General features: G+C 39.1%; 1 protein-coding gene across 1 annotated transcript in view; it reads left to right on the plus strand.

Annotated features, from left to right (window-relative positions):
• anks1b (ankyrin repeat and sterile alpha motif domain containing 1B) overlaps positions 1–27,105 on the plus strand; it is a 228,075-nt gene that overhangs the window by 108,710 nt on the left and 92,260 nt on the right. Inside the window, exons 14-15 of the mRNA XM_022749064.1 lie at positions 5,732–5,868; positions 18,210–18,396. Of these exons, the coding sequence (XP_022604785.1) occupies positions 5,732–5,868; positions 18,210–18,396 (324 nt within the window). The remainder of the gene's footprint in view (positions 1–5,731; positions 5,869–18,209; positions 18,397–27,105) is intronic.

Raw genomic sequence — 27,105 nt, forward strand, 5'->3', positions numbered from 1 at the left:
TTTGGTTTTTTTTTTTAACTTTTTGTTTTTTGATAATAACACCATACAGCTGCCTTGTGTTAGGATTTAAGACAATGATTAAAGATAGCTATACTTGAGAAGATGTGTATGTATAGGGTTGTTTGGCCATGGTGGAGCTATGCACTCTGAGTCCAACGCTAGCTTTACTTTTATTCTTTTCCTTTTGCCTTCCCACAACTGTTGGTCTGAGATTTGCCGCAACTTGTTAGAGGCATCATCCCACTTTTGTTGCTGCTGTTTTCATGGAAGATCACATGGGAATGTTATGCACGCTATCCCATTGCACCACATGTCCTTGTGTGCAAAATCGTACGACTCAATGAGTCCGAAGGCATTTTTGTCATTTTGTACATTAGCTCAGGATTATCCTTGTTGTAGAAGATGGATTCCTTTCTGATGGAGTTTAATTTGTTTCAAATGAGGGAATCCATTTCTTCCAACACTTTGTTACAGATATATTTAGTGGTCATTTGTCATATTCAGTTTAAACTTAACCTTTTCTCTCCATTGCTCAGTATTTGATTGCTACTTTAACTGGGGGATATTTCAGATTTTTTTGCTATTAAAAGCAAAATCCTCAATAAATAACTCTGAGGTGTGTGCTGGAAAATAATCAGCTGTTGTAATCAGTTTTACCACAGTAGGTTAGAACCACAGGATTGTGGTGCTGACAGCCAGATTGCAGCAACAAAGAAACATTACAGGTGAGGTGTGATCCTGGAGATGGGGAGACAGGGAGCGAAGCCTCATAGCCTCCAGTCACGTATGGAGCAGACAGAGCGAAGACCATTGCCAAGCGGTTAGAGTTGAAGTGCTTCTTTTCTGCTATCAGACGGACTCCTCCCGAGATAAACACACACTTGTCTTCAGCTGGTAAACAAGCCACTGCTGACGTGTGCAACATGAAAGTGCACATCTGTGTGTCTCTGCGTGTGTGTTCGTGCATGTGTGTGTCCTCTATAACATTTCAGAAGTCCTTTATATTTTCCCTCAAGTATCAGTGACCTTTCTTTTTCAACGTTACTTACTGGACGTTGGTTTGTTTTCTTTTTTTCTTTTGACTGTAGGTTTGCAATGTATAGGAATTTGTAATTCTTGATACTGCATCATGACCACAATCCATCCTCAGGTCTCTCTAGTGGATAAAGTAGTGATGTTGCCATGTTTCGCCCCATTTATCCCACTTAGGTTGGTGCTGGAGGCTGAGAGTGGCTAATGGCAGCAAGTAGTAACTCTAGGGCTTTGCCATTAAAAGGGTCGAGGCCCACTGACTTGTTGTAAGAGAGGCAATGGAGTGTCTTCCTCTTTGACAGCCAGAGGAAATCAGTGTTGAACGGTTTGCACATGCTCACTCTCGCGCAAGTTTAGTTTGGTTTGTTAGCTTTCAAGATGCTTGTACACTTTTAGTTTGTTTCAGCTTTGTTTTATTTTCATTGTCTGTATTCTGGTGTTATTTTATATTTTTCTCTTTTATTAACAAAACCCATGAACAAAACAAAATCTCACCACTCTGCAGCCATCTTGGAAATGCCCCTGTGCAGTTATTTTGGGCTAACAAGACCTTATCTAAATGAATGGGGAAAGAATCATAACTGCGCTTTCAATCGTCACCGGGAAATAATTATTACATTTTGCAGATGCTTTTATCCAAAGCGACTTACAAGTGACGACACTTAAGCTATAGTGCAGTAGGAGACCTTGGTGTAAGTACGTAAGTGCTGCATGTGTGCATGGAGATCAGGTAACGAAGTGCACCGACAGTGCATAGTAAGTGCTAGTTAGGCATGTATACAATCACCATTCAAGTCTTGAAAACTTTCCCCCAAAATACAGTTACACCAAAATACAAAATACACCAAAGCAGACAATTGGTTTGTTGGGGGGGCGGGCATGTATAATACAACAGCTGTCTGTCTCTTATAATGTCCCTGCTCTGTCTCTGGCACTCAGCCGAAGCCCATTTGTTTCTGCTGATGATGTAAATCTGTAAAAAAAAACAAAAAAACAGGTAAACTCTACTTAGTACCAGAACAATTTTTTAAACTTTCAAAATCTGTTGGATTTTTTTTACATTTGCTCAGTATTTGATCAAATTTGAGAGATCCTGTCAAGAGCTCAGCTGTAATTTGCCTCTCTGACATAGAAGAGAACACGTGAGAGGAGCTACACACACATAAACACATAGATACAGTACACATATGAAATGCTACTTGTCAGTTTGGCACAGAGGCAGAACTGACAGACTGCAAAAACACGCCTGAAATCGACAGTTTTTGTATTGTTAGGCGGGTAGGAAGAGGACTGCTGATTTGAACACTTGCTCCCACCAAGCATTCACTTTAACTCACTCCTCCTGTACACACTGCTGCATACCTACAGTAACAAGCTGTGAAGCTGGCCTTGGATGTACACAGATAGGTTTGTGAGAACCCAGGCTCTGTCATGCTTTGCATCAACACACTCATACTGTACTATATATGATTGGAATGCGAAGACAATCTGAATCATTTGAAACCTGTTAAAGTATTTCACATTTTCCCAGAGGTTATTTATCACTGTCTCTCACACACATACATGAACCTGAGCACATGGACGTAAACAGGTTTAATACCCTGCAGCTATCACATTTATATGATCCTGCATGTGTTATGTATATGGACCTAAATATGTGCACTCAAGCACACACGCAAGCACATATTCCCTTTGGCAATGAGAACTGGTAGTGTTTCCCAGGAGTGAGCCGAAGGCAGATCTGAAGAGAGCACAGCCACAAGCACACACACATACACATACACACACACACACACACATCTCACATCCATCATCAAAGCCTCAGTGTTGACAGGCTTATTTACTCAATAGGACAAAACCTCAATCTCTATCTATATATATCCCTCTGTTGCATCCTTCCTTTCTTCTCTCTTTCTCTCAATTTTCCAGTTTTTATTTTATCTGTTTACACCCACATTTAATCATTGATTCAGCTCCAGGCAGCTTCTTTATGATGTGTGTCTATTTGTGTGTGTCTGTCTGCAGCTGTGTGCACTTGCACAACCTTAAGTATAGTCTAGTGAGGACCTCTCTGTATTTGCACATGCATGCACACACTTGAGGACACACACACAAACATATGTTGACAGATGTGAGAGCACGCTATGAAGCTGTGTCACTTTCCCTGAAGGAGTAATGTGTGTGTGAGATTATGTGTCTCCACATCTGCAGCCAGACTGTTGAAATTCAAAATAAATATATGATGGAAGATGGAAATTCTGAAGCAGGTGCAGGTGTTTTCAGTTTTACTGCAGCTTTGTGATGGTGTAACAATGGCACAAAGTGAAGTAGGAATCTCCTTCAAAATTAAATACAAGGTTGATTTATTCAAACTCAAATTTAATGAAGTGTTTTGGGGTTGGGTTTTATTATGTTTATTATGTTAAATTATGTTTATAGACTGTTTGCTGTGTCTTTAAATGTGACAACCACCTGGACGAACCTTGGTCCTTTCTCTCTTACTCTCTCTCGCAAGTATATTTTTACTGCAAGTGTTTTCTCAAGGTTACGATTGTACCTCCAATAACTCCCACTGCTTCCTAATACAAAGAGGAAGTACCTTTGATGCTGCTGTTTTTCTGAATTAATTTGTATTTTTATTTTATTAATTTTATCAGAAGTGATTCAGAATTCTATTTTACAAAGTCCTTGCACAAGTCTAACAAATGTCTGGAAATGAACTGTGTTTAAAATGCTATTTGGCGGACCTTTTTGTAATCAGCTTCAGAGCAAGTTGTCTAAATAGAGAGAGAACAAAGCAATTTGAATCTTGTTTTGTTTTGTTCTGTTTTGTTTTTTTCTTTTTGTTTGGAAAGAGACGAGGCTATGGAGTTTCAGATGTAATGATCCTCCAGCAACAAAAAAGTAGATGATCAAAAAAGTAATTAAAAGAGTTGGAAGAGGTGTCATGTCAGCTAAGCATGGATAGAGTGAGTAGTACATTTACTTGGAATTGAATGCCAATGAATTTAATCATGTCAAATCCACTATCCAGGGCCCAGTCTACCACTGAGGTCACTGACATCATGTCCTCTGTACCCTAGTAATTCTATTTCTAAAAGCCTGTTTTTCTAATGGGGTTGTCAGAGAGTGAGTGAGAGCATGTCCTTATCCATTACTGAGAGGAACTGTGTCATAATCAGGAATCAAAAAGAGTGAGATTAATCAAACAAAACGTTTAGACAATCATGCACAGATGTGTTCACTCTCAGCAAATACTGGAAACAGAAAACTGAAAAAGGAAGACGCAATAATCTTTCTCCCCACTCTGACCAGTATGTAATATATTGATCAATGATACTGTGTCTTTAAGACACAATCCCTCCAAATCAAGCACATGACTCTATGCTATTACTGATGTCATTGTGTGTATGCGTGCGTGCGTGCGTGCGTGCGTGTGTGTGTGTACTTGTGTGTGTGTACGTGCGTGTGTCCATCCTCGCTTGGTCTCACATAATTGGATGATATTCTGGCGTCTGATAGGATCTATGTAGGCAGGTGGCAGCTGACAGAAAGCTACTGGTGTGCGTGTGTTTCTGTGTGTGCGTGTCAGCACCTCTGACAACAATATTTTGGGAAAGGTGTTTGTGTCTCCCACAGCTGATTAAGACAGATGCTTTCTCCCTCTGAAATTTAATTTGGGCTACTTCAGCACTTCTTACTCCTTTCTTCCTTCTTCTTCTGTTTTTTTTCTTCCCTGTGTTAAATGATCATACGCTGGGGAAATTAGCTCCAACACTCGGATCTGCACTCAGCTACACACACTTGTGTGTGTCTGTGTCTGAAAAACTCACAAACATCAAACTGCACTGGGCAGTCGTCACATTTCCCTGCTGCGGTTGTTGGCGAGGCTTGTCAATTTACAAAATACACTCACCTCTCTCTTATGCTAACACATCTCTTTGATTTCATATGCACTATTAGGTGGAAATATTCTGTGCGACACATTAGGTGTTGAGCTGAACCTTCTTTTTCATGTCTCACTTTCCTCAAAATTGCACTAAGAAGTAATTTTTATGCTAATATAGCATAAAAGTTAGTTGGCTGGTGCAGCTCCATAGTAGCCCTTAATCTTCATAACTAATGTGACTGAGGAAAGTTTTGATAAAGTTTCAAAGATAATTAGGGTGACTACAAAGAGCAGTGGCTTCAAAACTCAGATTATGCTGCACAAGCTCTTTTGAGTAATATTGCATTCACTTTGTGTGTTGTTTTTTTGTTTTTTTTTGGAACTAAAAATAACAGCTCTCCAGCTACTTCAATTGTTTTGAAGAAGACTGAAATGTTGAAGTTGTAGGTAAATCAGTGTAGATGATACTGATCTACAAACTGTTTTAAAAACCTCCAAAGAACTGAGGTTGTTTGCAGAATCTTGTGAGCATTGTTTAATTTGTGTTGTTGCTGTTAAATTTGACAAGCAATGAAGGCCTGTGACATCACCAACCTAACTGATGTACCTGAGCAATCACCTGGCACCCCTTGTATTTGTCAGCTCTGTCTGCTCCAGTGATGCTTTGAAATTAAAACTCAAAGCTTGAGGAAACTGCTACCGTGCCTCTGCACATCTGCTGGAGTAACTGCACTATTGTGACAAAACCAAATACTGTAAGGAAGAAACCAACTTCCCTTTTCTCTCTCTACCTGTCTCTCTCTCTACAAGGTCACTTGTCCCATGTAACGGCGAGTGAGGGGGAGCACAGTAACCATGGCAACTGCTCAACGGGCCCCACTCCAGACTGCTCACCCCCCTCCCCCGACACGGCCCTGAAGAACATTGAGAGAGTCATCCGCCCACAGGTGAGTGAACACAGATCACACACTAATGAATGTGTTGCAGAGGCACCTGATGCATTATTGAACATCACAGTATCCACCCACAAGTAGCTTAAACACCTGCACCCACCCACCTTCCCACCCACACGCACACACGCACGCACGCACGCACACACGCACACACACACACATCCCTCTGTTTCTCTCCCTATGATTGTTTCTCTCAGTTTCATCTCATCTACTCTCCTCTCTCTCTCTTGTTTCTGTTCCTTTGTCAGTCACTCTTAAAGTGGATTGGAGTTTGAAGTATCTGAGTTTCCCATTATGTTTGTGCATCTAAACATTGTATGCTGGTTACAGAAGTTCATCTAAGTGTGTGTGAGTGTTTTTTTTTCTTCAAAGTGCAAAGGGTATTTTTGTATAATGAAATGTTAAGATTTGTATCAAGGCTGTATCATGCACAGTTCACCGCAGTCTCTTGCAACCACACATGCAAACCTCTGCAATTGCATAATTATAGCTTTGAAATATTACGTTCTGCAGTCGCCCCAACTGCATGCTTGTTAAAGATTGTGTTTTTGGTCTGTGTTACCTCCAAGCCCTTCACTTCCTCATCCATCCCTTCCAAAAACATACCAGCAGCTCTAGAGGAATGAGAAAACAAGTAGAATACAACAACACAAGCTATACAGCGGTGACATGCAGCCACTGTGAAAGGTCTAAAAAAAGAGACATTACATGTAATTTTTCTCACTTTTGACAATTTTCAACAATGTGCTGGCTTTAAATTTCCACAGTGGTTAAAGTGTCTTAGAGCAAGTGCAACTCTTGAAACGCGAGAGCATGAATATGTTCACATTAATTCCCGCAGACACTACACAGACAGAAATGCTGCATGGTGCAGAGATCATGCTGAGCCCTGACACGACGAGTCGTTGCAGTGTAGCATATTTTTGACAAATTACAGCAGTTACATGAACTTTTTCAAAAGTAAAAAGTGCTTTTTGTCAATAATTAAGTCAAATATTTCCTTTAATACAGACTGGTTAGCTTAACTCTTGACTACCAGTTTTTGTATTTCAGTGGACTAAAGTAAACCCCCCCTGTATTAATGCACAATACACTGCAGTAAGAGCCTGAAAATAGGTGTAGTGTATTTGGCAAGGAGAGACTGTAATGTTATTACAGTAATGTGATTGATTCAAAATCAGAAAAACTCAGAATCTTAATTCTTACATGAATCAATGTTTTCCTCCAACCTAACTGCCATGCTCCATTTTTATCACAAGTCACATAGGAATTGGACATCACCTAAACCATTTAATCGATCGTTTGATTGTTAAAGCGAAGGTCTGACATATGGAGGATAAAGTGTCTAAGGTGATCCAGAGGGAGAAGCCAAATCCAGCAGACTGTTAAAATTCAGTGTCCAGGCAGCCTGAAGCTGAGGTGGGTTCATCATCTACTGCTGATACAGATATGACTCATGCATATTTGTGTGGAAGCTAATAAAAATACTGCATTAGGATTATTTCAGGGACAGAATCTCCTGGGCAACCAGTGTAGTGTTAAAGAAATATGCAATAAAGATGTAGCACTATAATCATATCAGAAGTGCACAACATTCCTTTTATTCTAAGCTGCTGTACGCACCTGAAATACAGTGTCTGTCTTACCTCTGTAACAACAACAGAAAAGATTAATAATGTTTCACTGATCATGGATAACTTCATATCAACATTCAGAAATGTAAATGCAGCAACAAATCAAACTCATTAGTGACTTGAGATTAATTTAGTCGTCTCACTTCTGTCACTGAGAAGATAGTATCATGCGCACCGGCACAGCGCGAACGTTTCACACCTTGATAATTAAAGGCAGTTGTTTTTTCAGTCAGCAGATGAGGTGTGACATAACACACACTGAAAAATATCCATCTCAACTGCTTGTTTAGTGTAGTGATGGATAATAAAATATTAGTTTTCTGAAGCACTGAAGGAGTCAGATAGGTACCCTATAAATTATATATTTTTTTATTTTTGAAATATCTTTTCAAAAATAATATTTCTTGAAATATATTGAAAGTTTGGATGTAAATCATCCACATGAGACTCTCCAACTACAATAAACGATACAACAAAGCAACAACGCAATATACTTGTTTAATAAATAAAAGAATAAATAAATTATTTCATAGATATTTATAATTGACTTCATAATTATACAAAATATCAAAAAATTGTCTTGAATCAAATGTCTTCCTAGATGAAGACATCTGTTTCCTGTTGTAAATAAAATAAGAGTTAGAGACAAAATGGCCTCCAAAGATGGATAGCTTCTTTAAAGCCACACAGCTTCACCTTTATTTGGCTTTCAAATGTCCTTTACCAAATGAACATCTTCTCTTCCCCCTTGATTCCTTACTTCACCTTCTAGCCCATCATTCTCTCTTGTCATGTTCCTATCTTTGGCATGTTAACTAATGTGTGTAGAGGGATCACATGTGGTGCCCAGCGGGCCTCCGCTCAGCTTGAAGCACACATAATCAAGGAGCATCAGAGTTCAATTTTATAGCGCCTAATTAATTCTCTAGATTTCATTTCAGTTCATTTTATTGCTCCCGCTGGCTGTTTCATCAGTGCACACTGTATGAAAAACACTCAGACTAACATGCCCACAAACACATACATAACTGTTGCAGTTTAGGGTGTGAATAAGGGTCTGGTATAGAGCCATAGTCCTTCCTGTTAAAATATTAATGTGGTGCTTTCAGGCGTTTCAGCAAAAGAAGGGATTTAATGTCACTGTTGTTTGTAAACACCGTGATACTGTGTAAAGATGATTTGATCAGATGATTCGCTGCTATCTTGCAAACGGTTACATAATTCTATGCTAGCAATAAAATTTACTCACATAGATTTCTGTGGACAAAACTGAGTAATCCATGTTTGGAGACCTTCATATTAAAATTTCAAGGAACTACTGTTATACATACATTTCACAAACTGTTGAATTAATTACTCTCTCGGCTTTACTGGCTTATCCGCTACTATTACATTTCACAAAGTAACAGTAAATAACATGACTTAATTGTACATGGTGTCTGTAGTTAATGCTGAAATCCTCATTATTTTTCTGTTGTCATCATCCCGTCCACTACTTTCCTTTCCGACCAAACACCTGTAAAACTAACATTCCCAAAAGCGTGGCATGCCAACATGCTAGTCTAAGATAGTGAACAAGGAAATCATTATACTTGCTTAACATCAGCATATTAGCATTGTCATTACAAGCATGTTAGCAGGTTGCTGACATTAGCATGTTGCTGCCTGGCATTTAACTCAAAGCACTGCTGTGCAGCCCCACAGAGCTGCTTGCATGGCTGAATTCTTTACTACATATTATGAATATCCAGATTGTTAACACTGATAGTTATTCTGGCATTACTTCTACACTACACTACTTTTTTTTTTTTATTATTATTTCATGTGCTTTGGTTTAACTTTTTCCATTGCAAATCAAGCTGAATTTTTGAATTAAATGACCTAGTAAAACTGCACTGGAAAGAAGTCGAGTTTATCTCACCCCACTGGTGTATTTCTTACTGAATAGGCAAAGTAACAAATGGAGACTAATGTGAAACTCAATCACTTGCTACCATGGATGTTTTTTTACAGAGTATAACCCTCCCTTCCCCTGTGACAAGGCTCCCCAAGGCTGTTGCTGTAAATAAAATGTGTTTGGAGTAATTTTGCTCTTTAAATTGGGGTTTAAAAGAAATTATTCTGCTCATGTGCTCCTAATGCTGCTGCAGTATTTACCATAAGCTAGTTTCTGATGATAAAAAACACATGCAATCACTTTGTAAAAGCGTTAAGAGATCACACAGCCTGTGTTGACTGAAATCCATGGGCTTAATGTTTGGGTCGTTTTTATTTCTTTATCCTTTGCTTCTTGTGCAAACTGTCAGCTGAGTATGTTAGATCTCCACAAGCTCTTGATCACTCGCATGAGCAGATGGGATGTGAAGGAGTAATCAGTTATAAAGATGTAAAGATGTAGAGAGAGGGAAAGCAAGAAGGACAGAGATACACACACTAAATCACGAGGTTATCAGTTTTATATCCACTGGCTCAGTGTCCTACTTTGGTGTGTTTGTGTGTGTGTGTGTATGTGTGTGTGTATGTGTGTGTGTATGTGTGTGTGTGTGTGTGTGTCTGCGTGTGAGAGAGAGAGAGAATCTGTGTGTATCTTAACAGTAAAGTTTTATAGCCATTAGTTGCTTATGAGAGATTCCTGTTCACAGCGAACACATGATAGAACTCGTGTTTGTTCCCACAAAGGCTAAAGCTGATATCTCAGACAATCACATGGTCACATAAGACAAACTAAAACACACACACATCTTCATACCATCTTGCTCCTTTTCTATCTTTGAGTGGACCAGTTTGTGTTTCACATCTAAAAGGATGAGGAGTCCTGGCTTATTCTAAATGCTGTTTGACGGTTACGGCAGTGTTTGGATCAACATTAGCACTGTATCAAAAAGCAGCCTCTTCATCCATTGCATTGGCATGGTCCCTCTTTGTGCCTCATATATTATCAATAAATTTGAGTCACAGAGCTAAGCATCTGTTTTTCTGAAAGATGAGTCCCTGGTGATTTGAAAACCCCAGGACCTCATTTAGCAGCACTTGAAGCTCTTTCCAGAATACCCAACACCTATTCTAACCATCTGGATAAAACAAAATATTTTGTTTGGTGTACATTAAAAAAGGTTTTTGACCTGTTTCCCAAGCAGCTTAAGTTCCTACAGGTGTAAAAGAGTGTAGCTGGAAATGAGACATGTCCTTCCTCGTTTTGTGCAACGCAAACCAAAATTGAAAACTTCAAGTTATATTTGTATGTGCTTATTTTCCCATTTGTCTGTATTTTCATACACAATAATATGTTTTTATTTTTCTTGTGTTATACAAAATGGATGAGCCAGTGTGTCATTTCTGGATACCCAGTTTTAAAGACTGTCAAGGATTAATCTCCATAAAATAGATGATTAGCTTTATGACTTGAGTGTAATGATGACACATGAGAGGCACAAACTGGGTCTCCTGTTGGCTTGTCAACTAAAAAAAAAGACATTGCAATGTTATCAGGCAATGGCACTGTATATCATTGTAGTAATTCAACTTTTTCCTTTGCAATTGCCAAGATGCAGGAGAAAATGCTCCTGTGATAAACTTCCAGTGTTGTATAACCCTAACTAATGCCTTCAGCTGTGCCGCATCAGATAAGCCTTCAAAGCCATGGATGTGTTATTCAAAACTGACTTTCCGGTTCATATTTTATTTTCTCACCTGTACTTGTAGCAACACAGCACCCATTCTGTTGGCTTGTGTTTTTTGATTGTTTGTTTTAACACTGTTTTTTTAAAGTCTGAATGCAGCCTTTGTTAAAGTTTTTAAGTTAAGTTCAAGTTTAGGGTAAAGACTAGTCATCTAGTTTTCTTAGTTAGTTAAGTTAGTTAAGTCAGTTTTATTTATATTGTCCAAAATCATACATTTGCCAAAAGGCTTTACAATCTGTACAACATGTTACACCCTTATCCTTTGGCCTTTGCTTCCGATAAGGAAAAACTTTCCCCCAAAAATCCCTTCCAAAGTGTGACCGAGTGTGGGGGTGGGGGGTGGATGTACAGTATAGCATGAATTGCACACAGTCAGATCTACTGTCACACGAGAACAGATTGTTACATATGTATGAACACATACAAGATTACAGGTAGTCTGATAGAGAATATAGCTTCCCTGACCACACACGCACAGTCAGACACACTCAGAGTGGAGTGCAGATAAGGTAGGCTAACTGGTGTCTGAAGCCGTATGGAGGCGTGAAGATAATAGATATTTTTCCCATACATAGGTTGAGAGGATGCACAGACGCATGCAAAGCACTAGTAATGTAAGTAAATGTACTGAATATGACACAGCTGTCATAGACTGTAGGAAACTGTAGGAAAAGGTTTGTAGCCAGTTGGCTTGATTATAATCCATTGTGAGGATCTTCTTGAGGAAACTGAGTGACTTACACTCTCAACTCCCCAATTTAGTGCGGTCAAAGTGCTCTTGGGCAGGGCACTTAAAGAGCCTTATCCTCAATGTGGCTTCAAGGGGGGGGAAAGAAGGTTATCGATTTTTAGTGTGTTTCCTTTTGACCAACACAGATCAAGTAACCTTAAAGATGATATGTGTAATTTTAACATCACTGTAGAGTGATTTTGAGATGACAGTGTAATTGTAGTAAACAAACAAGACCAGCACAAAAAAGACTGCCAGGCTCTACCAGCGCAAAGATACAGCGAGGTCCAAAAGTCTGAGACCATCTTCTCAGAATTTAGACCGAACTGTGCACTTTTTCTCTGTACTGCTGAGCCCAAAAATCAACAGTAAAAATGTCCTTTTCTTCACTGCAATTAGAGCTGAAGTTCTCACACATAATTGTGTTTGGAGATTAAAAAAAGCATTAAATATCTGCAGATTGACTAATAAATTTATTTTCATTTGTGGAGTTTATCTTATGTTAAGCCAGCTTTTGTGTCAATATATTTCCATTCAAACTTGTGAAGCTGTGAAACATTTGTTTCACCAGAAACTCTCTAAATTCTTTTATAAGACACATCGCTAATCACTTTGGCATTCAGAGCTCATTAATCTGTTCACACACATCAATCACCTAGCCGCTGCGGCTGTTTGTGCTGAATAAAGACACAGAGTCACCTCATGATCTCTGAGACTGTTGCTCCAGTCAGTTAATCTTCCAGCAAATTTCCTCGCATCTGTGCATAATTGCAGCACATGTGTGCAGTCTACAGTTCTAGGAACATGACTCATGCAGAGACACACACATGCACACACAGTCAATAAAACAATCGTGTCACTTGTTAGGCTTCAGAGAGGGATAGCAAGAAAAGAGGGTAACAGGAAGGAAACGGAGTGAGAGAGAGATGGATCATGAGGGAAAGGAAAAAAAGAGTCATTTACTCTGACTGACACTGGTCAGTGAGAGTCACTGCTTATTCCTCTCATCATAGCTGGCGGTTTACTGCACTCCACCTGAACATTTTGAAGTTGCTGGGACAACCAGGAGACCTCTCTATGTACAGCTATGTGTGTGGTTCTTAAAGAGATTTGCTTTGCCAGCCAACAGGATGTCTGTGGCCTCAGAGGAGAGACATGGGTGCTAATGCTAAAAGCCCTGCAGTGTGAGTTACGCGTCTGAGCTATTTCCTGGCATTTTCCACCTCTATTAAAAAAAAAATGTGTATGTTGCATTTTGATGATTTTCAATAAGTCATGCTGTTCATTCACCTCATTAGTAATGAGTCAAGTGGACTGCTAGCCTCTGCTGGCCTCTGCACTGCATATTAAATTGTTTGCCAGTTTAAATATGGCAGGTAAACTGCTTTATGCTGTGTAGCAGACAGGTGGTGAATTACTTCCTGTTCAGATCTGACTGAAGGAGTATATGAGCACAAGTGGAGTGATAGCACATAACAAGAGGGATGACTTTTAGAGTAGTAGAAAGAATCATTTTTGAAGATTTGTTTGTGGAAACATTGGCTAAAAAGAAGCTCACATTATTTCTGAACTATGATTTTAGATGATCTGACCTGCCACCTTGAACCACCACTCTTGAACTTCATGATTATCTATCAAACACATCTGTGTTATATTTTAAATAAGGCTTTTTTTCTGCAACTTCTGGTTATTTCTCATCTTAATTCTGCAGAAACTGACTTGTCGCTTATTTAAGGGAATTCTCACAAAATGATTCGTAAAAAATGATCTGGCATATTTGGAAAATCCAGTAGTGAAGATCACTGACAATCAGGACAGTGGCACATTAAACTGATTAAGCCTTTAATGGGCTCATTTAACTTGTCAGTGGTCTACTGTAAAGCCTGACACCTCCTTGAAGAATATGCATTTTGAGCCTGGACCACAGCAAGCAAGCAAGTGCTGTTATCTAGTTTTAGAAACATAATATAGATTATCGGAAACAATGTGTTAATTTAGAAAAATACCACCTCACCTAATGATAAATAAAGTGAGACCCAAACGTACATGACTCATGACAAGAGCAACCAGGTGCAATAGTAAAGACTTGAAGTGAAAAAGACTAAAACTTTGCAGTATTTTTTGGAAAAAAGAAGTCAGTGCTTGTTTTATTTAACAAATGACACCATGCCCAAACATTAAAGGTGACTTCATATTTTACTCATAAATGCTCCTCCTACTGCATTTATCTTGACTTACTGAGAAGCAGTTTGGATTGTAAGCATATTATATTTTCTTACTCTCCTTTGTATTTCCAACACTGAACAATAAGAATAACAACAACAGATTTTTTGATTAAAGTGGAGGGGTGAGCGCACACAGAGTAACTGTGCTTCAGTGATTGTGGATGGAGCATGGATGTCTGTACATCCATGGCACATGAGGCATGTTTGAGCCTTTATAGGGCCACTATATATGTTAATTTGAGCTGAAATTGTGTGAAAAAGTGTCATCAGCTGAGAGGCTCCTCTGAGTTGAAACTTTATAAAAATGTTTCTGGAGGAGAATAATAAAGTAGCTTGATCATCACAAGAAAAAGAGGGAAGAGATGAGAGGCAAAATCTATCAGAAGAAAGTGGGAACGCAGAGTGGAGAGCTGAATAGTAGAATAATAGTTTGAGTTGCAGAATTTGTTCTGAATGTGGGAGGAAAAGGATGGATGTTTACTCCTTTTATTTTCTATTCTCTTGTTCTTCTCCCCCCTCTGCATGCTGATGTGCTGTCTGCTCCGCTCTTGTGAGCTTTTTGCCGTCTGAGTTTGTGTGTTTATATATTTCTGTGGACGTGTGAGGCAACTGAAACAAAGACCAAGAAAAAAGGATGAGAGTGAAAAAAAATAAACAAAAACTCACAATATGAAAAAGACATCTGTATTGCTCCATATTCAGCATCATTAACTTTAAGCGACTGTTAACAGAAGGGGAGAGTTGCTCTACCAACTGAAAATATCAATTATGATTATGATAATTACCTTTCAGTCCCCAGCTCATGTTAAATTATTATTAATAATTAAATTCCTGAATTAGTTAGCCATTAAAGAGACTTAATGGAAATGGCAACATTTTGAAATAATTACCATGCATCATGTTTTTTTTTAGTATTGTTAACAGTTTGCACAGTAAATTCTGCTTCTGTTCAAGTTTCATTCATCATCACATTTGTTCCCCAACTCTAGTGTCTGATTTGGTAATCATGATAATTTTATGATAACTGATTATCACATTGTTCATAAATTAGCACACAATCCCTCAGTTTCACACAGAAAAAAACCCCTCAAACTGCAAAAGAACATCTCACCTCGTCGTAGGTGAGGAATTAGATTTTTGAGCTAATGAGTACGTCATTTATTAGCACCTGAACACATTAGTGAAGTGTTAAACAGAATGTTTTCCCCCAGGGATGCTGTTGCAGGCAGGGAAAATGTTTTTTTGCTGAAATTTAGTCAGGCATGGAAGACCTTGCTTCCTGTGTATGCGAGCATGTGTGTGCGTATGAATGTCTGTGCAGCTGTGTGTCTGTGCTCATTAATCCCCTTCCAATCGGGCATGACATGTTCATTAGCCTGCCGCCCGTCTGCATTGTTAACGCTAAGCCTCAGCCAGAACTACAGTTTGTGTGTATGCTTAGTTAATGTGTCACGGCGTGTGTGTGTGTGTGTGTTATGTGCATGTGTGAGCTCTTAATAAGCACGGGTCCAGAGAGAAGACGCCTTTACTTGTTAGACAGAAGCAGAAGCAAAGTACACAGACAAGGCAGCGATAAGCACAAGAATAAAAAGATGCTTAAACGATGAATAGGAGAAGTTGAAGTTGGCATTAAACTCATTAAACATTAGATGGCTCACAAAACAGACACACACACACACACGGACACACACACATAGCCTCAACCTCCCACTTTTAAATGCCACACAGTCACATAACAGCAGCAGCAGCAGCAGTTGATTGCTGTTTCATCTCATGTATTTTTTTTATCCTTTTTTGTTGGTTATTAAGTCTGTGGCAAAGTAAACATTGTAGGTTCTGTTTTTATTTTTAATACATTTGACTGGATTTTCCCTCTTACTTTGTTTCTCTTTCTTTGCCATAAATCATCAATGATTTTGATTCAAAGATTTGACTTGTTTTGTGTTGTTTCTTTAACATGACCAAAGTAAAATAAAATAAAAAACTAACGAAGCTATGTAGCGTAATGTCGCTCCCCTTGCCCAGTCAGGGTGATTCCCTGTTGGGCTCATACATCATTGTCTTTCTTCCCTGTTCCCTGTTGTTCCTCATTGACCAACTCTCTACTGAAAAAAAGAGTAAATTTTACTGTTGCTGTGCTGCTCTCTGGTCTGTTGTTGTCTATGTTAGAGCTATGCATGTTAGAGCTATGCATGTGGAAAATGCCCTCTCATTTATTGGCTGATACCACACTGTGTAAAAATGTTTTGTTGTGACCTCTGTTCATCCACTTATGCATAGGGAAAAAAGTGACCTTGAAAGTCATTCATTTAGTATTTCTGGGTTGATTTCTTTCTTTTCTGTTAGAGAAATTGTTTGAAATTTTCATCTGATCTGCTTTCTTGAGTTAGTTACTTAGTTATTGTCCAAAATTTTGAACTACTCCTATAATACCTCTCTCTTTTTGATAAGACATGCACAGCATTCCTTTTTTTCCACATTAAATTTTAGTGGATTGATCATTTGTAGCTTCCTTCTTTCGACACTTCCGTCTTTTCCTATAATGCTGCCCTCCTTCTTCTTCTTCCTTTCCTTTGTTTATTTCTCCTCCCCTTCTTCTCCCATCCCTCCTCTCATTGTAAATTCTGCTTCTCATCTCCATTTCTTTACTATCACCATGTCTTCATGATGTTATTGTACCTTCCTCCTTCCTTTCTTCGTTAATTTCTTTCTCCATAGCATCACTCCTTCTTGCCCAAATCCCTTCTGCCCTGCTTAAAATTCTTACCAGTTCTTACCTCTTCCCATCATTTTGTTTCTTTCTTCCTTTTTCTTTCTTCAATGCTGCCATTTTCACTCACTGCCTCCTTTCATCTTCAGTTTTTCATTTCTCTCTCTTCTGTCTTCTGTCCTCTTTTCATTTTTCATGCTTTTGCCTTGTTCAACCTAATTATTTGCTCCTGTTTTGCTTTTGTTTTCATCTCACTTTAGTTCAATCGATGTGTAGATGCTTCAAAACCCAATTTGAGTGCACCCTGCCTAGGAAAAAAAGCGTTCAGTCTGCTCTCATTTCATTCCATATCCTTTCTTCCTTTCTCCCCTCTCTTTCTTCTTCTCTCAAGGTTCAGGTTTTGTACCTTGTGTCATACAGAAGACAGCAAAGGTCTTATGAAGGTTGTCCCTGTCATGTGTCGGTCTCTCTCAGTATTTCCGGATGTTACTTCCCCTTTATGGTTAACTGTATTGAATGACTTTGCCTACATCCTCTAATTTGTACACACACACACACACACACACACACACACACTCACACTCACACACTCACACACTCACACACACACACCAGCACAGTTTTGACTGCCTGAGCTGTTTGCGAAGCGTAGCAGCAGGTTGTTGAGAGCTGCGAATGCCTCATTATGTAAGATGTGTTTACCAGATGCCAGTCTACAGTTTGAGTTGTTCCCTGCTTCACTTTCTTTCTCTCTCACTTGGCTATAAGCAATCATTATGTCTCTCTCTCTTTCTCTCTTTTTGTCCATTTCTGCCTCCCTATTTACCTCCACCCCCCTCTTTTTTTCTTCCTTGGACCATTTTTTCATGTTACATAAACCATGTTGGCATCTGTATGTTTTATTACATCACAACATATTCAGGTGTCAGAACTAATGAGTCTAAAATTGTGAGTCATGTACAGAGGTGCAGAGACACACATGTTTTGGTAATTTAGGAAAATACTGCAGTGACTTACAAACATTCCCTGTAGGCTTATGATGGCTGGAATCAGATGATCGCTGGTTATAAATTCTTGCTGTGACGTGGCAGAGAACATGGCAGACAACACGTTGGACCTTGACTAGTCACAGCTTGCTGTCTTTCATGACTTGCATAACATACATGTGTGAAACACCATACAACAACACAAAATACTGGACTAACGTGAACAAAGACACATGAAAGAAAGAGGAAAACAGTGCATGGATCTATGCAAACTACAAGTCAAAAAGAGCCATTTTGTTTGAAAACTCCAAAGACAATATAAAGGTTTTCATCTCTGACAGTCTTTGTCTTCTTCCTTTCTTGTGTCAAGCCCAAGCAGCGTACCTCTCTGTCCTCATCCCTGGACGTCCAGAGGCCAGTCAACCACAGCTGTGAGCCCAGTGAGGTGAGCTCGTCCCTGGGCTACGCCAGCTTCAGCACGAGCCCCCCTGCCAGCCCTCCCCTCAGCCCCAACCAGGAAGACTCTGCAGGCTCCAACGACGACTGTCAGCTCACTGGTAAGTCTCATGAAACGGACAGGAGGGTGGGAGATCAATTAGTGTTAAAGGTCGTCTCTTAGCCAGAAGTCATAGTGAGCGTTGGCCCCTGGGGGATTTCACTTTAAACACAAATACCTCCTCAAGTGGAATATCACAACATGAGAACTCTTGCTATCAAGTCTCTTGACTTTATCTGCTCATAAATCCTTTGTGTTTATGTATTGTTGTCGTTCAAGATAGAGATATTTGCATTTAAAGTGTAGTCTTTTGTAAGGCTGCATATATACATTCTTACATACAGTATAGTACCTTTTAAAGTGCCCATTTTCTCCATGTCTAATGGACATGGCGTAGTTGGAATGAATGGAAATTAGTTAATCCAATGTGGAAAATCTGTTTAAAATACTTAGAATATCCCATCTATCATGTATATTAGCCAGCTGGTGACCTTGTGAGTGGTTGGGTTATTTCAGGCCTATTCAGTTATGGTATCAGTAATGCTTGAAGCACACATTTACTCAGTATGTTGAGTATGTCGGTGTGTTCACTATGTCTTTGGCCTTGTGCAGCCTGACTCAGCCCATCTTTTGTGTGTGTGTGTGTGTGTGTGTGTGTGTGTGTGTGTGTGTGTGTGTGTGTGTGTGTGTGTGTGTGTGTGTGTGTGTGTGTGTGTGTGTGTTGATGCTTCCCCCTCCGTTCCATCTTTCTTACTTCAGTGCAGGAGTTGTTTAAACTCTTCAAGCCTTGGAACCAAATGAACCAATGAAACTTAAATCCTCTTGCCCTGGGTCCCAGGAAATTGAAATGATCTTTCTGCACCTGTCACACTGTTGACCAGAGCCAAGAGGCAAACACCTTAGAGCTTCAGTGGGAGGAGTGGAGAGCACATCATATCTGACAGCTGGAAAACGTCTGTCTAAGGGAGAATTTAGAGATATGATTAACAACATGAAAAAATCAACAACAACATACTATGTAATGCTAGTTCCAAAAAAATGCATTGTGTACAATGTACACATCTACACGCATATCTGAACATTGTGTCATATTACATTTACATGTGAACTCTACGTTTTTGTGAGAGGGAATCTTTTTATTTATAGTGGTAAGAGTACCTTCAACTTCTCCCTTATATTACCATTGTTCTAAAAACCTTGAGAAAGATTTTAGGCAAAGCTTGCAAGGATGGATAGATGAATAATGAATTTGGAAGTAGGTTGAACTGTCAGGCAAGTTATAACACTATTATCTGTGTGAGCCGACTGTACTAGATCAAATCTGTCAAGTCCTATACTGTGTGAAATAGTCAGTGAAATAGTTTTGCAAACATTTTTATGGTTTATTTTAACCTATGTAGGAGTCAGACGGGTATGTTTCTGACACATAACAGCACTGATGAATTGATGATTTTAGTCTAGCATGTGAATTTGTGAATCCCAGCTGTCTAGGTATTGAGGGATGATGAAACAAGCACTAAGAATTACTCTACAGAACGTTTTGACCTGTTGTATAGTCGTGTGGGTTTGAAAACTGTATGAGTGCACATCATGCTTTCTACTGGTATGTCAGGCAAGGTTGAGGAGGATCATGTCATGAGGAGAATTTTGCTGTTGCATGTCAAACCATACGTGCCTCTTGTTTGGAGAAGTTCATACTCCAGCAGAGGAGGTTAAATAAAAGTTAATGGTGCAGCAAAGCTAGTAAGCTACGCATTTTAGACTCTACTGCTCTATGTTCAGGGTGATTTGCTATTGCTCAAGAGCATGAATTAGCTTGTCATAGTTCACCAAACCTGAACCTATTGCATGGATTTATATCACCTGCATAAGAGAATCCATCAATTGAGATGATTGCATTGAAATTTCCTTGTGAAATGGCCTTAGCAATTTCGTTCATTTAGCAGATGATCTGTTACTTTCAAATACCAAATGCACTTGCCATCAAGATTTTCTTTGAAAAGTGACATTTGAAAGGTTGTTTTGAAGTGACGTCAACTTGTACATTAGTCTCATGTCTGTTTGACAAGAAATTAGGATGCAAACAAGCTCTTTCAGGGGAAAAACTGTACTGATATCCTAAAAACTAGGCTCCAAGACATCAGCAAGAGATGCTCTGTTATTCCTATGGGGAGTCCCTTTTAGTGTCAGACCAGATGAAACACTGTTAGTTTCATCTAATGACGTCCCCCCTGCTGAGTTTAAAAGTTGCTCCTCCAAAAGGAATATTCCATGAAATGAAGAGGTGTTTTCTCAGAAGAATGTCATAATGAGGGCAGTTAAATCTTAAATCTCCACATACACACATTTCAGTACTTTTATTTTGTTCACATACTAAAAAAGGAACATAAATACTAAATAATGCAAAACGTGTTTACTATTCACTTGCATTTTAATGTGACTGACAAAAGATCCTATATCATGAAGCCTAATATAAGTAACTAACTAAACATATGAATACCCTGTTTTGATAAGATATATTATCTATCTATCTATAGATTACTGGTTACTGCCTGGTTTACTCTTGACCCTAATTTCCTTTGTGTCATTTCCTAGTCGCTTTTTGTGTTACCATAGTGATGAGATTCCTTGTTGTCATGGCAAAGTGGCGGCCTTGGTGTAAGTTAGTTGGTGACGTGGTTGTGAATACTTCCTCCTCTCACCTGGATTTCAGTCCAACTGTCCCTCACACCCACTGCTATCAGACACCGACAGAAGAGGCAAAGCAGGGGAAGTCGACCAGGCAGGAGGCATTTTCTGTGTGTGTGTGTGTGTGTGTGTATGTGTGTGTGCATGTGTGTGCGTGTGTGTGTGTCTCTGTTTCATCCAGGAGCAGTTCAGAGGCCTAGCTACACTTTGATCTGTGTAGTGCCTCAAAGGAAAAACACATTCATTATCAATCCACAGGTGCACACACATACAGACACACAGACGTAAACCTGAATGAGATGTCTTCATCTGCCATTCCTATTGAAGTATTGCAGTGGTATTTATGTAACAAGAGTGTGTTATTTGCTACTTGAACCTACATAATGAGCCTTGGGTTTGACACTGACGTGTAATGTCGTCTTTGGACAAAGACTGGGGAGCAATTATTGACCACAGTGTTGGAAAGCTCTTGTTTTAACTTTGAACACATTAGCTTTCTATTTAGAAACACTTGAAACAGATAATTTGTAGAATTACAAAACCTGAATTTGACGATGTGTGGGAAGGTGTCTGGTTTCATATTGACCTTGGTGTTAATGATGTTGGTTCATTTTGATTGCACAACTGTTATGGCTTAGGTAGATGGTTGGACGTTTGATCCCCAGCTCCTCCTGTCCACATGTTGAGGTGTCCTTGGGTAAAAAACAACATAAGTATTTTAGTCTTTGACACATTTAGTTCTCCAAAAAATTGCTTGATTTGAGCCAAAATATGGCTGTGGATGCAAAGACACTGCAACTTGAGGCATTGGAGGAAAGATTGTCTTCTCTAGCAAATTTAAGTCTCTGCTATAGAACGTATAGTACAGTATTGCCCTAACAGGTGAAGTACATTTACATTAAAAGAATTTTAATGAACACACAATTCCACGTCTACAACTTATAGAAACACATTATATAAGCACTCGCAGCATATTTTAAATACAACTTTTAATGTATTATAAATAGGTGTACCTCTATTTGAAACTCCAACACCAGGAATAGATTGGCACCCATTTATTTTTCCATTTAATTTTTTCTCTATTTTTTCACCCTCCTTCTTCTGCTACTCTGCTCATCCCTCCTGCTCTCTCTACTTATTAGCTTTATAAGGCCCATTGTGGGGTTGCCATGGTAACAAGTGGCTTACAGAGAGAGAGAGAGAATGAGAGAAAGAGGGAGTATATATGTATGTGGGTACAGAAGGCAAAGAGTCACAGAATTCAAAGGATGCCAGTGAAAAAGAGAGTGGGAGAGAGAATGAGAGTCTGATGTTGTTGGGAGGGAGGGAGGGTTGGGGTGGGGGAGATCAGAAAAATGGAGAGAATGAAATGTGAGATTTCACTGGGTTGGACTGAGAAATGAGGACGAGAAAGTGATGGGAACAATTTTTTTCCGTCTGCACACCATAAAAGGTCTTTCCTTCCTTCTTCTCCACATCTGTCTGTTCTCTTCTTATTCCTATCATTCTCTCCCTAAAAATCCTGAACTATTCTTCAACACAAACTTAACATTTAAACACTGAATCCTCGGCCCTGCAGTGAAGTTTGCAGGTGTCAGCAACCTGCGTGGGCAGTTGGATCAAAAGGAGGTCTATTTATAACCCAGTCCATCACTGGTGTTACTGTTGATGCTCAAAACTACAGTTTACATAATTTTGGACATCGCTTAAGAAGATATTCCCTCTGTGCCCTCGGTGCAGAGTGCCAAGTATAATGCAGTGTTATGCAAAAGCAGCGCAACTGTTGACGCAATTGTCTCCCATGAATTATGCAGTGCCCCCTGCGACAAGTCACTAACAAAACAAAGCTCCAGGTCTGTGTTTATTCATCTGCTGAAACACTTCACAGCTTCTTATACCCCCCATAATGTAAATACAACCAGTTTTTGTTCATAATGTCCAAATGCTATTGTAGATTACATAATGCACTCACTATTTTGTTATTTTTAATGTAATTTCCTTCACATTACTGTGGTGTTTCCCTCAGCTTTACAAAGCATTTTAGCATCTTTCAGCTCATTGTTTTGGTTGTATGACTTGCATCTTTACTGTTCTGGCTGAGACCCATGGCTCTCAGTTGCATCGTTACAGCAGCTGTTTTCAGCAAAAACCTCTGATAAACCTTCAGTACACTACCTTCCCAGCACCAAACAGCAGATGGACAAAGCTGAAACAAAAACGGAGCTAAAAGAGAATATTGAACCTACATTCATCAGGTGGCCTGAAACACGACTGCAAATGGATTCTCTGTTGTGTAAAGCTGTCAATTGCCAGAAAGCAGCCGCAGGAAGTCCCTTAAGCTGTTGAGGAGAACTACATGCTGTGTAGAGCAGTGAGCTACAACTGGAGCTAAATCAAACCAGTAATTTTAATCAGCAGCATTAATGTATATGTTTTGCGTTAAAGGTGGGAACAACCTACATACCTACAAATACAAAGTAACAGTATTTCGCACATATAGGCCAGTTTTTTGCTTCTAAATCACCACAAGCAAATGAAATTCTCTAGAGTTGTCGTGGTCAGTTGTGGAAAAACATCTGCCTACAAAACACAACTTTATACTTTATTCACAATGACAGCCACAGAGAGGCTGAGTGATGGATTAGCTCTAACAGTTAATGAGCCATAAATGGCAAAGCAATCAACTGCTCTGTGTGTTTTTGTGTGGCACTGGCTGTGTGTTTACCTGAAAGAGTTAAACTCATTATACCTCTGTTGCTTAATTCAGTCCTTTGTTCTCAAATATCACACACTTCACTTGTACCTTGACATTAACTCACAGCTACAAGCACATGCTTCTGCACAAATGCACAATGGGTCTGTCAACCTGCTGTGCTTGATCATTAAGTCATCCTGAAAGTCAGCAGTAAGTCTGTTTGCAGCATTAATTTGATACTCAAGCACACTCATGCGCATACACACACAGTTCATGGTTTTTCTTGATTTTCCATCCAGCTGACATCTCAGCTCTGTCCTTTGCTGTCTTTGTTATATACCGCTACATTTGAAGTCCTATCCATTCTATGTGTCAGAGCCAGCATAGCATGATGCTTAATGAAATAAGTAAGTAATGGCCACTGATATTGTCCATTAACATATTTAATTATAATCATAGCTTAACAGAAAAGAGCATGTGCATACGATACAGCTTTTCCTTTTTTCTCCCTACATTTTACACTGAAGCAGAATAGCAGCAGTGCTTTCTGCAGACTTGTGCTCCACTTATATAAAATGACAGGAATTTTCCCTGTTGTTCTACCCCGGTTGAATGTGCTGAATGTGTGCCCCCTGTCGTGTGGCAGATGGCAGATATGATGAAATTATATCTCTTCTCTCGCTACTTTTTCACTTGGGGGTGAGAGAGGATCAATCAAAGATAAAAGCTTAAGTCAAATTTGATCGGTGAAAGGAGGAGAAAGGCTAAAAACATTTAACTGTTTTATTGTGTATGCAGTTTTGTTTCTGTGTAGTATATTGTACACGCACACCTACGTTGAGTACAAGTTTATTACGTACACCTGTACAATCAAATGCAATCCAGTGCAGAGTCTTGTCCATATCCTGTCTTTGTGAATCTAATATATATTATTATGTAATATTCTGATTTAATTCTAGGTTAATTTTTAAGGCCATAATCTGTGGTGATATTTACTCAGTTGTATCTAATACTTTGTCCTCCACATGTAAAAACTTCTAGAGAGCTAAATCAATAAATCTCTGATACAGAGTGGGTTCACAGTCTTGCACATTTGGACACTGTCACTCTTTGTAGTAAAGTGTCCTCTCCAAATTGTCCCGCCCCCAGAGATGTACTGTAGCTCTAATTAACAGTTCAATTTCATTAATGAGTGGGATGGTTTTGATCACACAGTGTGTGCTTGTTTCATTTACATTTAACCTCAGGCAGTTGCACTAACAAGACAGGTTGAAGAAGTGTGTGAGTGCTGTGTATTTGATGGCATTTAGCCACGCTAGTGGAATGGCTATAGGGATGGCACCACTTTAATGACACAAATGTTTTAAAAATCGTATGATAAATTTTTGGTATTTTTGATCTGTGGTTTTAAGTTGAATGTCTTAACAATTGGAATGCCATTTAGTGCAGACAATTCTGTCCGCCTCGGGATGAATTGTCAAATACTTTTAATATGTCAAATATTTTGGTTCATTACCAAATACCCGCTAACTTTTCTTTTGAGTTGAAGATTTATATTCACCAAAGTGCATTACTCCCTAATCCGTGTACCTGCTGCATGACTCTGTAGTGCCAGTGTACACTGTTACTTGTACACGACCTTAAAGCTCAATGGAGGATCTCAAGTTTGATTCCAACACTGGTCAAGTGTCCCTGAGCAAAACACTGAATTCTCATATGCTCAGTCAGAATGCTTGCTGTTCAGTGTATGTTCAGTGTTTCACAACAAAAAGCGTGTGTGTTTTTGAGGAAACCTGGGTTGACACATGCATGCTCGCAGTCTTCTTCTTCCTTGCATTGCAGCTTTTCTTGGTGCGTCACCACCACCTGTCAAGACGTGAAACACTATCATGTCATCTGGGTTGTCATACGGTTCATACTCGTGTGTGTACATGAGATACAAACAAAACAGGGGCCATCATGAAAACATTGCTGTTGTTAAAAATCCATTAATTAATTTAAATATTTGCACCTCAAATAATATCGTACAACAACACCCTTTTAGTGATGCTAGTGAGAGACGGCCATCACTGTCATCTTCAGGAGACTTGAATAATGGGTTACTGCAAAAGACGGGCCAGTTCCCGTGGCAATATACTCTGTGCACTCGAATCAGGAATGAAAGTGTGAATTCAATATCTGCAGACTGGCCCGTCTCTGCCTTAAGGCTGAGTTTAGATATGTACAGGCTATCAGACGTGAAGAAATGCTCTCAGCGGGGAGTCCTATCTCCCTCTCTCCCTTCCACGGAGGAGGGGGTGGAGGGTTAGGGGGGTTGTAAGACTCACCTGTTTGCACCTGGTAGTGCAACACTATCTGGTTTTACAGACCTGAGGATAAGTTTCAGCATGCACAGTCGGTAATAAATTGAAAAAAAAGATGAAGATAGGAAAAATTCCTCATCAGTTTAATCTTGGAACATTATGAGCTGGAGAAATTTCTGCTCAGCATTAAAATAAATTAGGAAAGAGTGAAGGGCGTGCAGCAGATATAGGGATTACAGTGCCCTCAGAGAGTGTTCAGACCCCTTCAATCTTTTCACATTTTGTTATGTTGCAGCCTTATGCTCAAAAAACCCCTTAATAATCTACATTCAGTACTCCATAATGGCAAAGTGAAAACCAATCTTTTAGCACATTTATCAAACAGGAGGGACTGAACTATTAATATATAATGTATGTATTGCTTTTTTCAGAATATTGTAGCGTTATTTGCTAATGAAGAAACATTAGATGTGAGTAGTTGCAGTCAATATTTACGATGAATTATAGAGTATACATGTGGAAAGTATAAAAATTGATATGTACATATAAACATGTTTGTATATAACAGATGAAGATAGCTCAGTTGTCATGGAGATACTACTGAGCTATCTCCATGACATTTAATTAAACTGTATATATATGTGTGTGTGTGTGTGTGTGTATATATATATATATATTATATATTTCAGAAAACAAAGACTAGCCATGACACATTGACAAATTATATGGCAAGAATATTGTATTTTTTGTCTTCTTTCATATTAGGTTAATCCTCTCATGACAATTAAGATCTAACTTGTGATCCATTGTGGGGTTTCAAACCCCCAGGCTTGAATACAGTTCAACCCTAAGCCTTATTTAAACAGTGGGTGGAAAGCTGGCATTTGCTGGGACTGATCACATCTCGGGCTAATTGAAACTCTCTTTCCCCAGTGCTACATTAGCTAATGATTGTGACATTTCCAACAGCACTTGAAGGGAGCATTTTTACAGCTCTCGCATGTAATTCATTGAATTTCCTGTTGCCTTAACTTTTTGTCAAATCAACAATCCAGTCTTGAAATCATTTCCTGTCACCATCAGT

This window comes from Seriola dumerili, unplaced genomic scaffold (assembly GCF_002260705.1).
Source record: "Seriola dumerili isolate Sdu_G_001 unplaced genomic scaffold, Sdu_1.0 BDQW01000138.1, whole genome shotgun sequence".
Lineage (NCBI taxonomy): Eukaryota > Metazoa > Chordata > Actinopteri > Carangiformes > Carangidae > Seriola > Seriola dumerili.